Consider the following 19,646-nt stretch of genomic DNA (forward strand, 5'->3'; position numbering starts at 1 on the left):
ATCCAGTAGAAAAGGGTAGAAAAACTTTAAGTGAACTTTGTTTATTCCAATATCAGGGCAGTACAACCCAGAAGAGGGAGGGACTGTTGTTTTACAGAATCCCCTATCTATGATAGTTAACTTGGGCACACACCAATATTGGGGCCTCCTGAGACCTGGCATTGTACTGGGGGTGCTCAGTGTTGGTACCCAGAATAGAAAGTACACTGTTGAAGAGCCACAGGGGTTGCAGAGCAAGGATTTCTGACTTGAGCCTGAGGCTCTCAATATAGAACAGTTTGAGTCTGAATCAGCAGGAGAAGTAGGCAGAATGAATAATCTCCTCACATAAGAAGCTATTACTTGAAGCTGAAGGTGGGATATTCAAAACATTTGCCACCCACCCCAGGACTAAAACCAAAACAACAAAGGAGCACTTGAATAAAATTAGAGCTCAATCACCTGTCAATAACAGGAGCAAACAAGCCAGGACAAGGCTCTTTGCTGGAATAGAGAGAACAATTCCTGCCCTGTGAACCCATATCAACTACAAAGCATGCCCGGTGCTGCATCTAGTTATCAAAAGTAATCTAGTGGAGAAGCAGACAAGAGACTCTAAGACTTATAAGACTTATATAAGACTGACATGAAATGACTAAGTTGGAGCAGCTAGCCTAGAGGAGGGCATCACTGTGGAGCCCACCACACAACTCTGATATCAATAGCACAGAAGGAAACTTCCTGATGTTTATAGCAGTTTGGTTCCTTACTTCCCTAGTACTCTTTATACTTACTACCCAACCCAAGAACAAGGATCTCTGGCTTGATATAAGTTCTTTGATTAATTCAGCAGGTATAAAGACAACAGTCAGAGGGCCTCCCCAGTGGCACAGCAGGTTGAGCGCTGCACTGTGAAGCTGTCCGCAGCCTCTACAGCACAGGTTCAATTCCAGGCCTGCCAGGGAGAAAACCACATGGCATGGCAGACCTCTCCCGTCTCGCCCGCTGCTCCCCTCAGCAGTGTATTCGGTCTGTCTGCCTGTTCTGCTCCCTGCTCTCACTGGTGAATTCTCTCACCCTCCCGTGCTTCTGACCTTCTGTTCTTGTATAAATAAATAAATCTTAAAAAAAAAAAAAGGCAACAATCAGAAAGTCTATCTCTATTATAAAGTATAAAACTTTAAAGTGAGGAGACAGAAGAACATACTACAAGTTCTGGAGAGAGAAAAAAAAACACCTGAAAGGAGTCTCAATCTAGCAGAACATGACTGAAGAAGAGTTCAAGTTAACAGTTCTAATAACACTTGTGGAATGCAAAGAAACAACACAGATTATAAAACAACAGCAGAGTAGAGAAAAAGAAAATATGAGGCATCTACAATGAGAAATAACAGAGCTAAGAAGCTCTACAACTGAATTACAAAACATAATTGAGGGCCTCCACAGCAAAACACAAAAGCAATGGAGAGAATTAATGAGCTCAAAAGCACAATATTAGAACAATGCAAAGAAAAAAGAATTAAAAATGAAAATAGTGTAAGACCCTTTGGGATAACCTAAAGAGAAATAACATCCATATTGTGAGGGCCCAAGTAGGAAAAGAGAATGGCATAGAAGACTTATTTAAAGAAATAATTGCTGGGCCTCCCCTGGTGGCACAGTGGTTGAGTGCTGGGCTGCAAGGCTGCCCACAACCTCTGCAGCGCCGGTTCGTTCGCTGGCGCCAGCGAGAATCTCAAAAAAAAAAAAAAAAGAAAGAAAGAATTGCTGAGAACCATCTAATTCTGGGAAACAAACCAGACATCATAATCCAAGAGACCCAAAGAGCTCCAAACAAAATAAATCACATAAGCACACACCAAGACACCTTATAATAAAGTATTGGAAGCCAATGACAAGGACAGGTATTTAAAACATCAAGAGAAAAAAAATCAGAACACAGGAAAAAAAAAAGAACACAAATCAGACCGTCAGCATGCTTTTCACTAGAAACATAACAAGGAACAAAGAACTGGAATGTAATATTTTAAGTACGTAAATAAAAAAAATTCCATGAGACTCCCCTGGTGGCGCAGCTGTTGAGTGCTGGGCTGCAAAGCTGCCCGCAGCCTCTGCAGTGCCGGTTCCATCCCTGGCCACGGGGCGAGGGTCCCACATGGCCCGCAGACCTCTCCTGCTGCCCACTGCTCCCCTCAGCAGTGTATTTCGTCAATCTGCCCGATCTGTTCCCCGCTCTGGCTCTGGTGAATTCTCTCACCCTCCCGCGCTGCTGACTGTACCCAGTGCTTGGATAAATAAATAAATAAATCTTAAAAAAAAAAAAAAAAGAAAAGAAAAGCAAAACTAAAAGAATCTACCAATGTGAAGCTGCACATGAAACAAATCTTCATAGGGTTATTAAAGAGCAAAAACAATGCATTTAGAGGCAATGGAAGAGGAGGAGAGTAACAACGTGGCCCATCAAAACAAGAGAGAGATGAAGCCATCTAACAGATCATAAAAATAGCTCATCATATACTAATTAATCTCAGAAGCAAAGAAAACAATGGAGAATATAAACAGCTAGGACTATAACGAACTAGAAAGCTTCTGTACAGCAAAAGAGACACCCCACTGAATCGGAAAAATATTTGCACACCATACATCTCATAAGGGGCTGATATTGAGGCTCTACAAAGAGCCCACACAACTCAACAAAAACAAATTAGACAACCCAATCAAAAAATGGGCAGAAAAGCAAAATAGACACTTCTCCAAAGAAGAAAAGCAAATGGACAACAGGAATATGAAAAAACGTTCATCATCAGAGCTAGAAGGGATTATACTCAGTGAAATTAGACAGAAGGTAAAAGGAAAATATCAGATGATTTCATTTATAGAAGGAATATAGGGAACCAAATAAGGGATCAGGAAAAAAAATAAGTAAAAAAAAACAAAATTAGCAGGCAACGGTAAATCAGAGTCATTCTGCAAGGGAGAGGGAGGGAGAGAGTTCAAAACAGGGAGAGAAGAGTACAAGGGACTATGGAGATGGTTCACAGGTGAACTGGTGGTGGGAATTTTATGGGGAATACACCTGAAAGGAGAAAGCATACAAGCATACATTGTACAGAAATGAACAATGATGTAAAATATATATATACATATATAAATAAATAATAATAAAAAATAAAATCACAAAAAGAGGGAAAAAATGTTCATCATCACTTGTTAACAGGAAATGCAAATCAAAACCACGAGATTGCACTTCACATGTGTGAGAATGGCTCATATCAAAAACAAACATACAAACAAAAAAACCCCAGAAACCAGTGCTGGTGAGAATGTGGAGAAAGAGGAACCCTCTTACACTGCTGGTGGAAATGGAAACCAGTCTAACCATTATGGAAATCTGTGTGGTTTCCTCTAAAAACTAGAAATGGATCTGCCATACAACCCAACTATTCCAATCCTTAGAATCTACCCAAAGAATACAACAACACTAACTCAGTAAGAAACCTGCACTCTTATGTTTATTGCAGCACTATTTACAATAGCCAAGATATAGACACAACCCAAATGCACAAAGCTGAAGAATAGATCAAGATGTGGTATATATACACAATGGACTCAGTGATCAAAAAAGATAAACGCATGCCATTTTTGGCAAGATGGTTGGAGCAGGAAGGATTGATGTTAAGTGAAATAAGTCTGAAGAAAAAAAAATAAGTATCAGATGGTTTCACTTATATGTGTAATGAATAAAAACCAAACAAAGGGTCAGACAAATATAAACCTTGGAAGTTGAACATATATATGAGGTATTTATGAGGAGAGAGAGTGGCAAGGGGGGTAGAAGGGAAGAGCACAAGGGAATTAGGTGATGGATTATGGGTGCTTTGGTGGCAGGACAACTATGGTGAACACACCTGAGGGCAGAAATCATATATTGTCTAAAAATTAAATAATAAAATTAACACCAAGTTTATGTAAAAAAAATACATATGCACTGAATAATAGAGCACTGAGATACATAAGACAATTAGTAAAGAATTAAAGAGAGATATTAACAACAAGACAATAATACTAGGGGATTTAAATGCCCTACTTACAACAAGGGACAGATCAACATGACAATGAATAAATAAGGAAACATTAGCTTTAAATGAGGAGTCAGAACAAAGTAGGTCTAACAGACATCTACAGAATACTCCACCCAAAAACTGCTACAGGTACATTTTTTTTTTAATCATGTGTGAAACATTTTTAAGAATAAAGCATATTTTAAGAAACTAGTAAATTTTCAATAAAGTTATGAAGATCAGAATTATATCTCACATTCTCTCTGACCATAATGTCATTTTAGAAATCAACAATAAGGGGAAAAAATGGAAAAACTGTAAATACATGGAACAAGCATGGTAATTGAAATCTGGTGGAAAACAAAACCCTAGACCCAGATACCTTTACAAACTAATTCTATCAATGTTTTAAAGAAGAATTAATGATCATCTTGCTCAAATTATTCTTTAAAATACAAAAAGAGGGAATGTTCCTTAACATATTTTTTTTTTTTTTTTTTTTTAAGATTTATTTATTTGTTTATACAAGCACTGGGTACAGTCAGAAGTGTGGGAGGGTGAGAGAATTCACCAGAGCCAGAGCGGGGAGCAGAGCAGGCAGAAGGACCGAAGTACACTGCTGAGGGGAGCAGCGGGCGGCAGGAGAGGTCTGCGCGCCATGTAGGACCCTCCTCCGGTGGCCGGGGAGCAGCCGGGGATCGAACCGGCACTGCAGAGTCTGCGGACAGCTTCGCAACCCAGCGCTCAACCGCTGCGCCACCGGGGAGGCCCTCCTTAACATATTTTTAATGCCAAGACTACCCTAATACTGAAACCAGATAAAGACAGCTCAAGAAAAGTAAATTATAGACCAAGATCCTTTACAAACTATAACACAAAAATCTTCAACAAAATACTAGCAAATTAAATTCAACAACATATCACAAGGATTATACACTATAATCAAGTGGGATTTATCATAGGGATATAAGGATGGTTTAATACAAATCAGTTAATCAATGTAGTACAGTAAAGATAAAATCAGAGAATGAAATCAATAGATACAGAAAAAGCACCTGATAAAATTAAACAAGATGGAAATGGAAGGAACCTACCTCAATATAATAAAGATCATATATCACAACCAACAGTCAAAGTTATCAGATGTAAATAGGAAATAAAGGGAATTCAAGTCAAAAAAAAGGAAAAAAACTATCACTATTCAGAGATGATGTGATAGCATGTATAGAAAACCCTAAAAATTGCATAAAAAATTGTTAGAAACAATAAATGAAGACATCAAAGTGTCAGGTTACAAAATCAATATACAAAAATCCATAGCTTTTTAATACACAAACAGCAAACAAGAAGCAAAAGAAATTAAGAACATAACTACATTTATAATTGCTTGAAAAATAATTAACTGAGGCAGTAAGAGACTTGTACAAGACAGGGATCCAATGAGAACTGCAAAATACAAGGATAATCCATGCTCATGGATGGGGGCGGGGTTCAGTATAATCAAAATGACTATCCTGCCTAAAATTACTCCAAAAATTTATGTAATCTCCATCAAAATACCAGCAGTATTTTTCAAAGAAATTAACAAAAAATATTGGAAAAATTTTTGAACTGCAAAAGGCTTTGAATTGCAAAAGAAACCCTGAGAAAAAAGAAAAGAAACAGAGGTATCATGTTACCTGATCAAACTTCTCTATAAAGCAACAATGCTAAAAACAATATGGTATATACACTAAAAATAGATACATGGACCAATGGAATAGAATCAAAATCGCAGAAATAAATCCATGCACATACCAGCACCTAATCTATGAAAAAGCAGCTATGATCATACAGTATGGTGAGAACAATCTCTTTAATAAATGGTGCTGAGAAAAGTGGAAAACCACTAATAAAAGAATGAAGTTGAATCACTCACTAATCCCACAGTTAGCTCCAAATGGACAACTAAGACATTGAATGGGAGAAAATCACACAAAACTGATAAAGGATTAATATACAAGAAATATAAAAAGCTCACAAAATTCAACAGTAAGAAAACAAACAACCCAATTAATAAATAGGCAGCAGATATGAACATACAATTCACCAAAGTAGATATTTGAAGGCCGATATGTAGATGAGAGAATGTTAATCATTTCTTCCAATAAGAGATGCAAATTGAAATTACAATGATATACCATCTCACAGCTGTGAAAATGGTGATATTAAAAAGTCCTTCGACAAAAAATACTGGAGAAAATGTGGAAAAAAAGGAACTCTATTTTTGGGAATGTAAACTAGTGCAACCATTATGGAAAGCAACCTGGTTTCAAATACTTCTTTCAGTTCTTTTTCATACTCTGTCCCATTACATGTGTGTTATACCTTTTGTAGTTGCTGGTTATTCAAATTTTATTGATTTACTATTTGTTTACAAAACTATGATTTGGGGAGTACAGAATTATTTGATATGTGCATATGCTTCAATCACTCATCATCAGAGTTCTAGTCACATCATAGTATCAAATTGATCCCCCTCTACTCACTGAACCACCTTCCTTCCTCTGGTAACCACATATTTTTCAGTCTGACAATTGTTTTTGATGTGTTTTGCCAGTTTGTTTCTTTACATTCCACATAATAGTAAAGCCATTCAGTAACTCTCTCATTTCCTGACTTATTTCTCTTAGCACAATCACCTCATATTGTAACTGTTTCCTTTTACATATGCCTCGTAATTTTTTTCTGGATAGTCAGACATGATGCACTGGGTAAAAGGAAGTGCTGTAAATAGGTCTTTAGTAATGTAAAAGTGAGGTGTGGGGAGAGAGGAAGTGTTCTATTGTACTATTATTAGGTTTTAGTCTTGTGTTAAGCCCCTGGACTCTGAACTTTACAAATTTCTCAGGTTTTTCTCTCCCCTCCCTTAGGTGGAACAGGTGACTGGAGTGAACTGGAGCAGGGTATTTCCCTTACTTATGTTAGTTGGGCTCTAATAATACACCAGAAAGGTAGGCTCTGGTGAACCAGTTTTCCCTAAAGGCAGACCTTGTTAAGAACAGAGAGGGCCTCCCGGGTGGCACAGCGATTGAGCACTGGGTTGCGAAGCTGCCCGCAGCCTCTGCAGCACCGATTTGATCCTTGGCCAGCCGGCGAGGCTCCCACATGGTGTGCGTGCGGACCTCCCCTGCCGCCTGCTGCTCCCCTCAGCAGTGTATTTCGTCAGTCTGCCTGTTCTGTTCCCCACTCTGTCTCTGGTGGATCATCTCACCCTCCCATGCATCTAGCCTGTACCCAGTGCTTGCATAAATAAATAAATAAATGAATCTTTAAAAAAAAAAAAAAGAACAGAGATTCTGGTGTATTTCAAAACTGTTCCTTTTCTCTGCCCACTGCTTGAAGCCCTGGAGACTTTTTCCCAATATTAACTAGGAATTTGGTTAGGCTTCTGGAAGTAAATCTCACAATATTTTAGGCAGCCCTCTTTGAATCCTGAAGTTTTTAAATTCCTAGAGTTGTCTGCACTGAACCTCCAGCAATCTGTCAATCACAGTTCAGGTTTTCTCATTCCATCACAGTTCCCAAGTGTTTCTACTCATGGGTCTCTGTTCCAGTGAGCAGTGATGACCTATATTCACCTATCCCTCCAATTGGGAAGGCAGCAGTTTGCCCTGTGTCCTCCCGTCTTATGAATCCAAGAAGACGTGTTGACTTTTCAAACTTTTTATTTTAACTTTTTGTTAGGATGGAATGGCAATTTTGAAATTCCTTACTTGGGGAATCAGAAAAATGAAAGTCCAAATTAAACACTTTAAACAGGTAAATTTTATATGTAAATTATATCTCATAAAGATGTTTTAGAACTTTGGAGAAGGAAAAGCTGAAAAATTCCCTACATACTCTCAGGCTTCTAACTCCAACAATGAAGCTGAAGGCTGAAATCTGCAAGGCAAGTCGTCACTCCCCCATTCCACTTATTACCAACTTCTGTGTCTTTCTGAAAATGTTCTTAATTACTACATTAATGAGTATATCTTAATTAGGTGAAGGTAAGCAAATGTCACTCAGTTACTCATAATCTTATTTCAAGATATTTCATCCTTTTATATCCCTTTGTATGTCAGGATCAATCATCCCTAGGAATTCCTAGAAAATTAAATGAGTACAAAACTCAGATATATCATCTCAAAAGGCACATCAGAAATTTACAGGTCAGTTGGGGTGGGAGTCCCCAAAAAAGAAGAATTTTCTCAGAATTCCTTGACTATGGTTATCTTAGAGCAATCCCCCAACTTGAAAATATTACTTTACATATAAACTGGTAAAAAATATATATATATAAAATACAGAGTAGCTAGGGGGAGAAATATGCTACATTAAGAAATGACCGTAGGGCCTCCCTGGTGGCCTAGTGGTTAGGTCTTAGTGCTACCACCACTGCGGTCTGAGTTTGGAACCCGGCCAGATTGCTAATCCATATATGGCACCGTAGACCTCTCCTGTCTCCCCCCACCCCCCAACATCCCCCTTAGCAGTGAATTCAGTAAATCCACCAGTTCTATTCCCTACTCTGTCTCTGGTGAATCCTCTCACACCCTGCACCTCTGGCCTATACCCCAGTTCTCCTAGGCAAAAATAGATAAATAAAATCTTTTAAAAAATGGTTAAAAAAAGAGAAATGACTGTGTGTTCCTGATAGGCATCTTAAGCAATGCATATTCTTTATTAACTCATTCATACATTCAACAAATATTTATTAAGGACTCATTATGTGCCAGTTGTTTGTGCCAGGTATTGAGGAATAATAAGCTCACATGGATTTTACAATCAGGAGGGACTGTCAAAGGTTTATAGGAACCTTTCATTGGATTTGGACATAAGAAAGAAATCAATGACCCAATTAATGATTGTAATAAATCCAGTTCTTACAAAAATGTTAGCTGGGAATAAATGGAGTAGGAAAAAAAGGAGGAGGAGACCTGAAAAGTAAAACTTTGCCAGAGCTTATTTTGTTTACTGTTTGAGAGAAAGACACAAAATATTCTAGCATTATAGAGATGAATGATGATGAATTGATGATAGAGCCTTGAAAATAGATTTTAATTAATTTTAATGCTAAAATCCATGACCATATATTTCACTTTTTACTAATTTTCAGTTTATCAAACAATCTTAAATGTCAAAACTATTTTCCCAGGAACTTTAACATGGAAGAGGTGTCTTAGCTATGCAAAAATATTTGCATGCATAATTTGATAGTGGGCTGATGATAAGACAAATATTAGAGATCTGGGAAGTTCTAAAAAATAAGGTATATGTCCAATTCTCATCCTTCTAATGGGGGAGGCTGAGATGCATCCCTCACGGCAGAGTGTGGTATATGAAGCCTATAGGTAAATGTAAAGGAAGAGCAGGATGAGGATGGGGTTTAAACACTACCATGCAACATAATGTAATGTGTCAGAGCAGAGCTAAGCAAAATTAGAGGGCCAAAATCCATCAGAGCAAAGAAACAAGTTAGTCAAACAAGAGACAGTGTCAACAAATTCTTGAGGCAACCAACCTAGACAATAGCTAAATTTGTACTCATTCCAAAATTATTTTCATTGCTGGTATGGTTTAAGATGGTTGGAAAAAGAACACCCTGGGTGCTTCCTCCAGAGGAGAAATCTATTGGCTTTGCAATGGAAAAGAAAGGGGGACTCTTTGACAGACTTCTCAGGAGGGATTTTGTCCATTTTACTAACTCAAGTACTAACTAGGGTATCACTAAGAAGTCAAGAACTTTGTCCAAAACATAATCAACTTTCTTCAATTATTGAGGTTGGTTAATAGAATTCAAGGTTTAGAGGACTTGGCAGAGAATATGGGGAAAAGAAGTATTGGACCCATAAGAAGAGGTCAACTGGAGTGAGAGGCCATATGGTTAAAATCCAGTAGTCCTACCTCATACTAGCTGGTGGTTTTCTTCTTGTTTTCACCAAGTCATGTAAAGCTAATGTGCACAGAGGAGAACCAAATGTCATATCCCAGTATCCAGCAATGAGATGCCTACTCTTTCTGTTGATCCTCAGTATACAGGAAGACATTTTGAATATCCTCTTTTACATCCCAGAGCTCTCCAGATATCAGTAAGCTATTGGAATATTGGTATGAAGTCCAGGTAAACAGTAGGGGCAAAAATGATAATTATTATGAAAAAGGGCATTATAGGGGAGAGAAGTGTAAAAATGTTTAAAGACATTCTGCAGCAGCTAGGTATGAAGAGCACTTGTGGAGATAAAGTACCAGGTTCATATGCTCTGATCATACCTGTAGGTAGCAAATAGGTAAATGAAGATGTAAAGAGTTTTGGATGGTGCCCTCTAAAGCAGGGTAAAACTAGACATAACTGCCACGTAAATGAGTAATTCATAAAAACAGAAGATCCTCTTGACAATGACAACCAAAGGTTGGCATACATGGGTGACAATAAAGAGTGTATTGTATTAATACTTATGAGCTATTCACTACCACCAGTATAACTATGGAATGGGTACAGATCTACATATAGACTACTATGATGAAAAGAAAAAGACAATGTTCATAAAGGAATGAGGATGATATTTAAGAATGGGAAATAATTATGGCAGTCATCCTGGTGTAATTCTAATCCAGGAGAATAAGAAATAGCATATTATCGTATATACATATAGCATATATATAAATACTGAGCACCTATTACATGTTAAGACACTATTGTAGGTTCAAGGGATCCAGGATTGGGAAAAGAACCTGTCAGTACTTATGAAGCTTACATTATAGTGGGGAAAGCAGCTTAGCTAAGTAATGGTAAGTGCTTTAGTGAAAAATGAAGCAGGGCAAGAATCAGAGTGACAAGGGCACTATCTTAAATAGGGTGGACTGGAACTATCTTGCTGAGATGACATTTAAGAAGAGGTTTGATCGGGCCTCCCCGATGGCACAGCAGTTGAGCTCTGGGTTGCGAGGCTGCCCGCGGCCTGCCTCTGCGGTGCCAGTTCACTCCCAGGCTGCTCCCCGGCCACCGGAGGAGGGTCCCGCATGGCGCACAGAGCTCTTCTGCTGCCCACTGCTCCCCTCAGCAGTGTACTTCGGTTCTTCTGCCTGCTCTGCTCCCTGCTCTGGCTCTGGTGAATTCTCTCACCCTCCCGTGCTTCTGACTGTACCCAGTGCTTGTATAAGTAAATAAATAAATAAATCTAAAAAAAAAAAAAAAAAAAAAAGAAGAGGTTTGATCAAGAGAGGAAACCATGCTAACATTTGAGGGACAATTTTCACATAGGGAGAAAAGCAAATACAAAGATACAGAGGTAAGAACAAGTTAGGAGTGTAAGACAACCACTGTTTCCCTTGGACTAGAATCAGAATTGTAAATGGGCAACAAAAACTTGGTGGGTTGATGCTGTGAAGCATATGCAGCAATTGGGTATGGACTATTAGCAAGTAGGTATGATCTGAGTTGAAACAATTATCTAGTCCTCTAACTTCTTTGCAAGCCTGGATCTCATCTAGCATTACCTGACTAATACACTATTTTCTTCCACTAGACTGTAAGTTCCATAAGGACAGTGTGGGCATAGACATTAAACCACCATTCACACCACAGCTGTCTGTAACTCTAGTTGGGGTAGGGTGAGCCCTGGAGAGAGAACAGCTTCAACTGGACACTAATATTAAATTTTCTGACACAGGATAACTGGGTTAAGACAATTGTTCTCAATGCCAGTCCAGGAGATTCAGCATCTGCTAGAAATGCAAATTCTTGGGACCTATTGAATCAGAAACTCTGAGGGTGGAGCATAATGTGGTTTAACAAACCCTCCAGGCATTTCTCATACATGATCAAGTATGAGAGCCACTGTTCTAAGTTGTGGGGGTCCAGGAACATCATCACTTATAGAGTAAATGTGTTTGTCTTAAAGGTCTCGGTGGTTCCTATAGAGTCATTTCCATCAATGAGGTTCAACTTCTAGAGAAAGATAACTCAAGGAAGAAGTCATAGGCAACACTATGAGCTCTACTACAGGCTGAAGGCACAAATTTCCAATCTTAATTAGGAAAGAGGTGAACAAATTCCAGCTGAGGCATGCAGCCTGAAGCTTGGACCAGATAAACTTTTTCTTCACTTAAAGAAGTAAGTTTTGGGGATATCAGAACAGAGATAATAAAAAACAACAACAAAAATGATCACTGGGAGATTTTCACTGAAGATTTGCTAACACTTCATCAAGCACATTGTGGAAGGCTTAGCTATTTAGTAAGCATATGGTCCAAGGAATATAACTTTAGGCTTATGAACACCTTTACTTGGGTTAACTGAGAAGTAGTTTAATAGAGGAGTAGGGTGGGCCAAGAGGAAATATAAATCATCTCTATTAATCAGTGGAAGGCAGAAAAATTAAGTGTTCCTCAGGTCTACTGGTATCCTTGCATATTTGACTGGAAGCAAATCATCTGTAAGGCTATTTTCCATTCAATGATCTTTCCAATTCAGTTGACATTACAGGAGTCCTCAGGTTTTTAGCTTCAAGAGAACTCAAGTTCTCTAGCACTGGTCTTGTCAATCATGAAAGAAGCAGAACTCCCCCTGATTTTCCTTTAGCAAGAGCATAGGTTCTTGAATTGCCATAATATAACATCTATACAGTTGAACTGCACACCCTGGTTTGCATGAACCACCCAGGTGTGAGTGTACAATCAAAGGGATGGAAGGGTGGGGACATGGTCAATGCTGGTAGGAGACGGTCTTGATGAAATGAAGAATATGAGAGGGCCTCCCTGGTGGCACAATGGGTTAGAGTGTACAATCAAAGGGATAGAAGGGTGGGGACATGGTCAATGCTGGTAGGAGATGGTCTTGATGAAATGAAGAATATGAGAGGGCCTCCCTGGTGGCACAATGGGTTAAGACACAACCTATGAAGCTGTCCGCAGACTCTGTAGCACAAGTTCAATCCCTGGTCAGGGAGAAACCCACATGGTGCAGCAGACCTCCTGGTTCACCCACTGCTCCTCTCAACAGTGTACATGGGTCAGTTTGCCTGTACTGTTCCCCACTCTATCTCTGGTGAACCCTCTCACGTCCCACACCTCTGGCCTGTACCCTAGCTCTTGTATGCATAAATAAATAAATCTTAAAAAAAAAAGAAATGAAGAATATGAGAGAAAGGGATTATGCTTCAGGGAAAGCTTTGACATATGGGACAGATGGGTATAGCATGCTCTCCCTCTTGTAGCCCAATAAGTAGTCTCAGCAGTCACTGGTGATCAAGGCAGGCAGTCATTAGTGAACAGGAGAGGCTTATGCACAGGGAAGACTTTTGGTGGAGTGGGCTGGTGGATCTGCTAGACTAGAACCTGGCCCAGAAAACTACTTGCTGCCTCTCAGCCTTTTTCCTGGAGGTAGTTGTCCCACACTAGCAGCTCTTTGGGAATGCTAACCATCTTTCTTTACAAAGTCTAGGTGCCAGAACATAAAGGTAAAGGGTGAGGCCTAAGTGACTCATTCTCTAGCTGTCTCCAAATGCAGGCTTCCTGACATTGGGAACTAATCCTCTAGAGACTAGACACACACACACACACACACACACACACACACACACACACACACACAGCCTGCCTCATTATACTGTATGCAGAGCTGTATATACTTATGGGCAGGGAATTGGAGAAAATAGCAATAGCAATTGTAGCTCTTTCCTGCCAGGTGTGAAACTAGATACAAAATGCATTCCATTTTTCTTGAGGATGAGAGTTTAGCATAGCATCTCTGTATATAGATCCTCTGAGAGCAAGAGTCAGAACATTCTAGAGGGAGTTCCTGTGAATTTTTCAGGGCTGGCAGCAGCAGCACAGAGACATTAAGCCAGGATTCATCCCAGGCAGCTATATTATTTGATTGCATGATTTCCTCACTCATACCCTAGAGGGCTTCATTGTCTAGACATGAAGAATGGATAAAGGCAATGGTATTATCCCTCCCACCAGAGCCAAAATGATTTTTTAGAACACAAATATAATCTCTTCACTCATCAGAGATTTCCCATAGTTCAAGAGTGTTAAAACCTAAAAGGCTTATTTAATTAACATTATTTGTCTCTTATACTATATTTATAGCTCCCTCTCCAGCTTCTCTTTTACTGGCCCACTCCACTACAATGAGTCAAATTCCTTCACCTTTCAGAGTCTACTATTCCTTTTTCCAGAATGCTTTTGTTCCTCCTTTGCCTGGCTAATGCTCACTCATCTCTCAAGTCTTCCTGAGGAAGGGTTTTCTGACTTTTCAAGCCAGGTTAGGACCTCTGTCTTATACTCTGATTACATGGTATTATTTTCCTTCACTGCGGTGGCATCATTCTAACCACACAACCATGTATGGGTATGTGATTATTGTCTTATTCCCACTATAAGCTTCACAAGGGCAGGCAAACATTGTTGCCCAGTGCAACAAGTGTCAGCCACCATTATGGTTACCTGCAGTTATGCATTCATATCAATCAAGAGCAGAAAGCTTGATCATTCTGGGAAGGGTATGCATCAAGAGGTATGACCGGGAATGCCCAGGGGCTGAGGACGAATGCATAAACTTATTCCCGACTCATACATCACAAGGTATGACCAGGAATGCACGTGGGGCAGAGGACCGATGTATGACAAGGGACTCCAGAAGCTAATCAGTGGAATGCCTTGTTGATAAGATCAGGACCATGGCAGGTGCCCTCCACTGAAATCTCTGATAAATTTCAAGAGATTCTTAAAGCACTTCTTAAAGGACATGAGTCTCTTACGACTCATTCCAACCCACAGGGTTCTCAGGATCCTTGTCAGTTAACCTTAGTTGAAAAAATGCTTAGAGGAGGCCATAAAAAAGAGGGACATTTTGCATTTCCTGTTAAGGTAAAAAGAGGTCATGTGACCCATGATAGTATCCCGTTTTCTATTTTTAAAGAATTAAGATCCAGCATCTGTGACAACAGAATCTCATTTTCTTTTTTTAAGATTTCTTTATTTATACAAGAACAGGGGTATAGTCAGAGGCATGGGAGTGTGAGAGAATTCACCAGAGACGGAGCAAGGAGCAGAATAGGCAGATGTACTGAAATACGCTGCTGAGGGGAGCAGCAGGTGAGACAGGAGGGGTCTGCCGTGCCATGTGGGTTGCTCCCTGGCAGGCCAGGAATCGAACTCATGCTGCAGAGGCTGCGGACAGCCTCACAGCGCTGCACTCAACCCCCTGCACCACTAAGGAGAAGGAAGTCCTGGAATCTCATGTTCTTTTACAAGAGGAATCATTGAAGGAATAGGTGGCAATAATCAAATGACACCATGAGAGTGGAAACTATTGTTAAAAACAGTTTTCAGTGCACCATAATATACCTTGTGATATCAAGAATTGAGGGATTTTTTTAGAAATACAGGCACGCCATAATGCAGCAGAGGATATTCCTATCACACTGGAAATGCTTTTAGGCAAGGGCATATGTGCCACTGTACAAGATCAATTACATTTAGATGAGAGAGCATATACCCAGATATCAGATGCAGCTGTTCGGGCCTGGGCTCGAGTTCCTGATGACACTACCCCGGAGGGCTCCTTCATCACTATCAGGCAAGAAGCCTCGTATCAGCAATTCATAGACCATCTCCAGAGGGCAATAAATCGCCAAGTTGACAATACACAAGCAAAACAGGTTTTAACATTATAGTTGGCTTATGAAAATGCTAATACTGAATGCAAAAGGGTGCTAGTTTACATAGTGGGCAAGCCTCATACCATTGCAGAAATGCTGCGGGCTTGCCAGGATATTGGAACAGAAACAGTAATGCTCTGGTCTTGGCCTCTGCTTTACAAATGACAGCTCCTTGCTATAAGTTTTGCCGAAGGGGTCATTTTCATAAATATTGTCCCAATACAAATTCAGGTGAAGCTCCTAGAATGGGAAAACCAAAAACCAAATGTCCCTGTTGTCAGCGAGGTTTTCATTGGGCAATTGACTGAAGGTCTAAATTCACCCAAGATGGTCGTCCAATTTCAGAAAACGGGTGGAGGAGCGTGAGCTAGCGCGCCCCTCAAACAAATCAGGGCAGTTATCAGGCTCCAGCACATATCCCCAACCAGCTTCCTGTATGGATGTCATAAATGGAAGCTCTATGGATGTCTCAAACAATGTGGCCTCAGACCAGCCTTCCAAACCCCCAACCTCAGGGGGGAAACCTCTCCAATCAATTTTCTATCTAAAGGCAGCTTTTAAAGGCAATGCAGAGCTTCAGGTAACCATAATGGTGGCTGATCAGGCCACTTAAGTCTAGCAGACCCACAAAACATGACTATAAGCTTCATGTGGGCAGGCAATACACCTATTCTGTTTATTACTTTATTCCTACTGCCATGTACAGTGCCTGACATAGTATGTGCTTAACAAATTTTCTTGGAAGGAATGAAAAGGAGGAGGAAGAGAAGTAAGGGGGTTAAGCAGAAGGCACAAATGGGAGGAGACAGATGGAAGGAAAGAAAGAAGGAAGGGGGGGAAAGAGAGATGAAGGGCCCCCAATTGGGCTAAATGGGAAGATATCTGATTCTCTATCTCTACTGGGAAAGCTGAAAAAGTTATGAGTGGCTCTTACCTAAAACCTTAATGCTAAAAGGTAGAAGGCGAATATTAGAATTTTGTCCATGGGATAACGCTGAGTTCAAACTACAGGAGCAGGTTCAAATGGGTCATCAGAGCCAAGGTGGTCTGAGATGAGTAGGTATAGAACAAAATGATAGGAAAAGCAGGAAAAGATGGGGGGAAATATGAAATACTCTATAAAAATTGAAGAAACTATAGGACAAGTTCACTGGTTGGGCTTCTATCTAGTACCTAATAGTTTTTGATGCATGGGCAAAACAAGTGTGATTAAAGGGACACACACTACAAATGTTTGCCATAGATAGATACTAATTTAATTGGAATAAATTGGTATTCTTGAACACAAATAATTTTCTTGAGAGTTTGAGTAACTCTGGGTATACTGACAAGACTAAGTTAGAGCTTTTGCCATTTCAAAGCTTACAACTGGATTAGCACCACAGCGCCCTGCCTATGTGCTGCAGCTTGGTGAAGCTCTGCCTGAGCAGTCAGCGAGCCCCTCCCTTCCCTACAACTCTATGGCACCTTCTTATGAAATGCAACATTTTGTCAAGCGCTTAACTTACAAGCTCTTAACTTACACATTGCCATATTAGGTCCCTCCTGGATCATCAGCTCCTGAGGGACAGGGAAAGCATCAAGCTCGTTTTTTCCATCTCCTACTAAGCTTAGCATAATGACTCCAAATAGTAAACATTCAAAATATTATTAAATAGATACTGGTACATATTACATAGGTGCTAGGGGTGATTACTCCAACAGATTTGTTAATTTCTTTAGGAAAAACTTCTTTAGTCCCAGATTCCTTCTGAAAATGTAAGGAATTGGACTAAATTATTTCTAAGGCATCTTCAAACTGAAAGCTATGGGACAATAATAAGACAATCTCTCTATAATTTCTAGTAAGTGATTGGGCACATAGTAGGAACTCAATAAATGTTTGCAGTAAACTGACCCCAACATAGATATATTTAAGTTGTGAAGAAACACAGAGGTGTTTTGAAGGTTTCATATATATTATTTATAAGTTGAATACTATATAATACTTAAAAAGAAATTTTTTAAATGGATTAATAAGATGATTTTTTACAATATTTGGAATAACTTGTAATATACTACATTGTTAATTTTATACATTTTTATGTTTCAGATTTTTTATATATCAAGGTTGCTAGTAATAGGATAAATCAGATTAGTAGTTTAGTTATGAGGAAGCCAATCAACTTACTATTGACTAAATCAGGTTATCCTTTATAGAGAGAACGGTCCCTCTTTTTTAGTTTCCCAGATGATCTCCAACTCCTCCCTTTTTCTGCACCCCCCCACCATTATTCTTTGTATATTAATTCATATCTCAAATTTGGAAGGTCTGTGTTAATTTCAATGCTATGCATAAACTTCCCAATACTTCTTTCCACATTCCTCCCCCTTGTTTAACCACATGCCTCACCATGTTTCACAATAGGTATGCCTTCCATGGTATCTGCATCATCCACAGTGTATATACTCTTCAAGACATCTGTGTCTGGTGGTGGCTTCTGTATGCTGGAAGTTGAAGCTTCCCCAGCTGAGAAGCAATATCTTTAGGTCATCCTCAAAGTAGGACTGAGGCAAGGGAGTGTTCCTTATTCACTTTCATTTTTTTCTGTCTCCCAACTGTCCAGGGTCTTTCCCCTCATAAATCCAGTGAAAAATTAGAGAAGTGATGATTTTTCTCAACAACTATCTTAGCTCAAAAATGTTCTACTCTTGGGCCTTCCCTGGGGGCGCAGGCGGTTGAGCGCAGTGCTGTGAAGCTGTCTGCAGCCTCTGCAGCACCGGTTGGATCCCAGCCAGGCGGCCAGTGAGGGTCCCAAATAGCAAGCAGACCTCTCCTGTCTCTCCCGCTGCTCCCCTCAGCAGTGTATTTCGTCAGTCTGCCTGTTCTGTTTCCCACTCTGTCTCTGGTGAATCCTCTCACCCTCCTGCGCATCTGGCCTTTACCCCAGTTCTTGTATAAAATAAATAAATAAATCTTTAAAAAAAAGTTCTACTCTTTTGACATAAATGAGGTGGAAGAGCATTCCATTTTTCTTTAGGACTCTATCTTAAAGGTTTAATGTCAATTACAATGGTATCAAGGACTCCCACAGTTGACTCTGAAAAAGTTGAAATAATTCACAAAGTACAAAGAAATCAACTACCAGCTGATGGGATACAAATCTTGCTCTCCCTCATCTCCCAAGTTCTTATTTACCTGGGGCCGATCCCTACATTCCAGGTCAAACTCTCACTTGATACTTGTATAAGAAAAAGACATGACTCAGTGACAAACATTTTATCATAATGGAGATGGAATGAGTAAGGTCAGTTGACCTCAAAAACCTATATTTACACTTAAATCTCACATCCTATACTGACACTCCCTGCAAAAGAACCCATTTTGTCACTGGAGGATGATCAGGAGACAATGGTACCTGTTCTCTGAGGAGTGCTGACTAACTGCCGAGATTGAATCACACACATGAAAAATTTCAGATGAAATTCTTCTCTATGCATGGCTGTCTCCTAGAAATAGACACAGAATTTAATCCAAATGAACAAATCTGTGGAATGGTTAAAGTGGACAAAACTGACATGGATCACGTATGCTCAATACCAGTAGGCTTTAGAATCTGACCTTATGTTGGCATATGAAAAACGATACAAATAATCTACTTTTTTACATTAACAGGGTAAGCATCTTTGCTCAGTTGCTGAAGGGATCTAAAGGGTAGGTGGTCTCCAGAGGCTTCCATTAGAAAGTCTGAATTCAGACCCTGGGCCATCTGGGTCCATAGTGGTTATTCAGAAGCATTTCTCCACGCATCCTGTCTGGGGTCTGGGCCCAAAGGTTCACCAAGCTGAGAGGCTTGGTTAACAAACATCCCCCTCAGCCCTGAGCCCTCCCCCCATTATTTTCTCTTTAAAGGTAGCATACAGATTATAGGTT

The 19,646-nt window shown here is 39.8% G+C and overlaps 1 protein-coding gene across 8 annotated transcripts in view; it reads right to left on the reverse strand.

The window, feature by feature from the left end:
• PFKM (phosphofructokinase, muscle) overlaps positions 1 to 19,646 on the reverse strand; it is a 52,849-nt gene that overhangs the window by 31,720 nt on the left and 1,483 nt on the right. For 7 of the 8 annotated variants that reach the window (XM_054696318.1, XM_054696317.1, XM_037514145.2 and 4 more), the window contains 2 exons: positions 19,132 to 19,222; positions 18,126 to 18,242 (listed from right to left, as the gene is read on the reverse strand). The exons of the other annotated variant lie outside the window; for it this stretch is intronic. In XM_054696318.1, the coding sequence (XP_054552293.1) occupies positions 18,126 to 18,242; positions 19,132 to 19,213 (199 nt within the window). In that variant the 5' untranslated portion in view covers positions 19,214 to 19,222. Of the gene's footprint in view, positions 1 to 18,125; positions 18,243 to 19,131; positions 19,223 to 19,646 lie in introns of those variants that run through there. 8 annotated transcript variants of the gene reach the window in all.

Source organism: Talpa occidentalis, unplaced genomic scaffold, assembly GCF_014898055.3.
Source record: "Talpa occidentalis isolate TD23 unplaced genomic scaffold, MPIMG_talOcc4v2.1 talOcc4.16, whole genome shotgun sequence".
In the NCBI taxonomy this organism is placed as follows: Eukaryota; Metazoa; Chordata; class Mammalia; order Eulipotyphla; family Talpidae; genus Talpa; species Talpa occidentalis.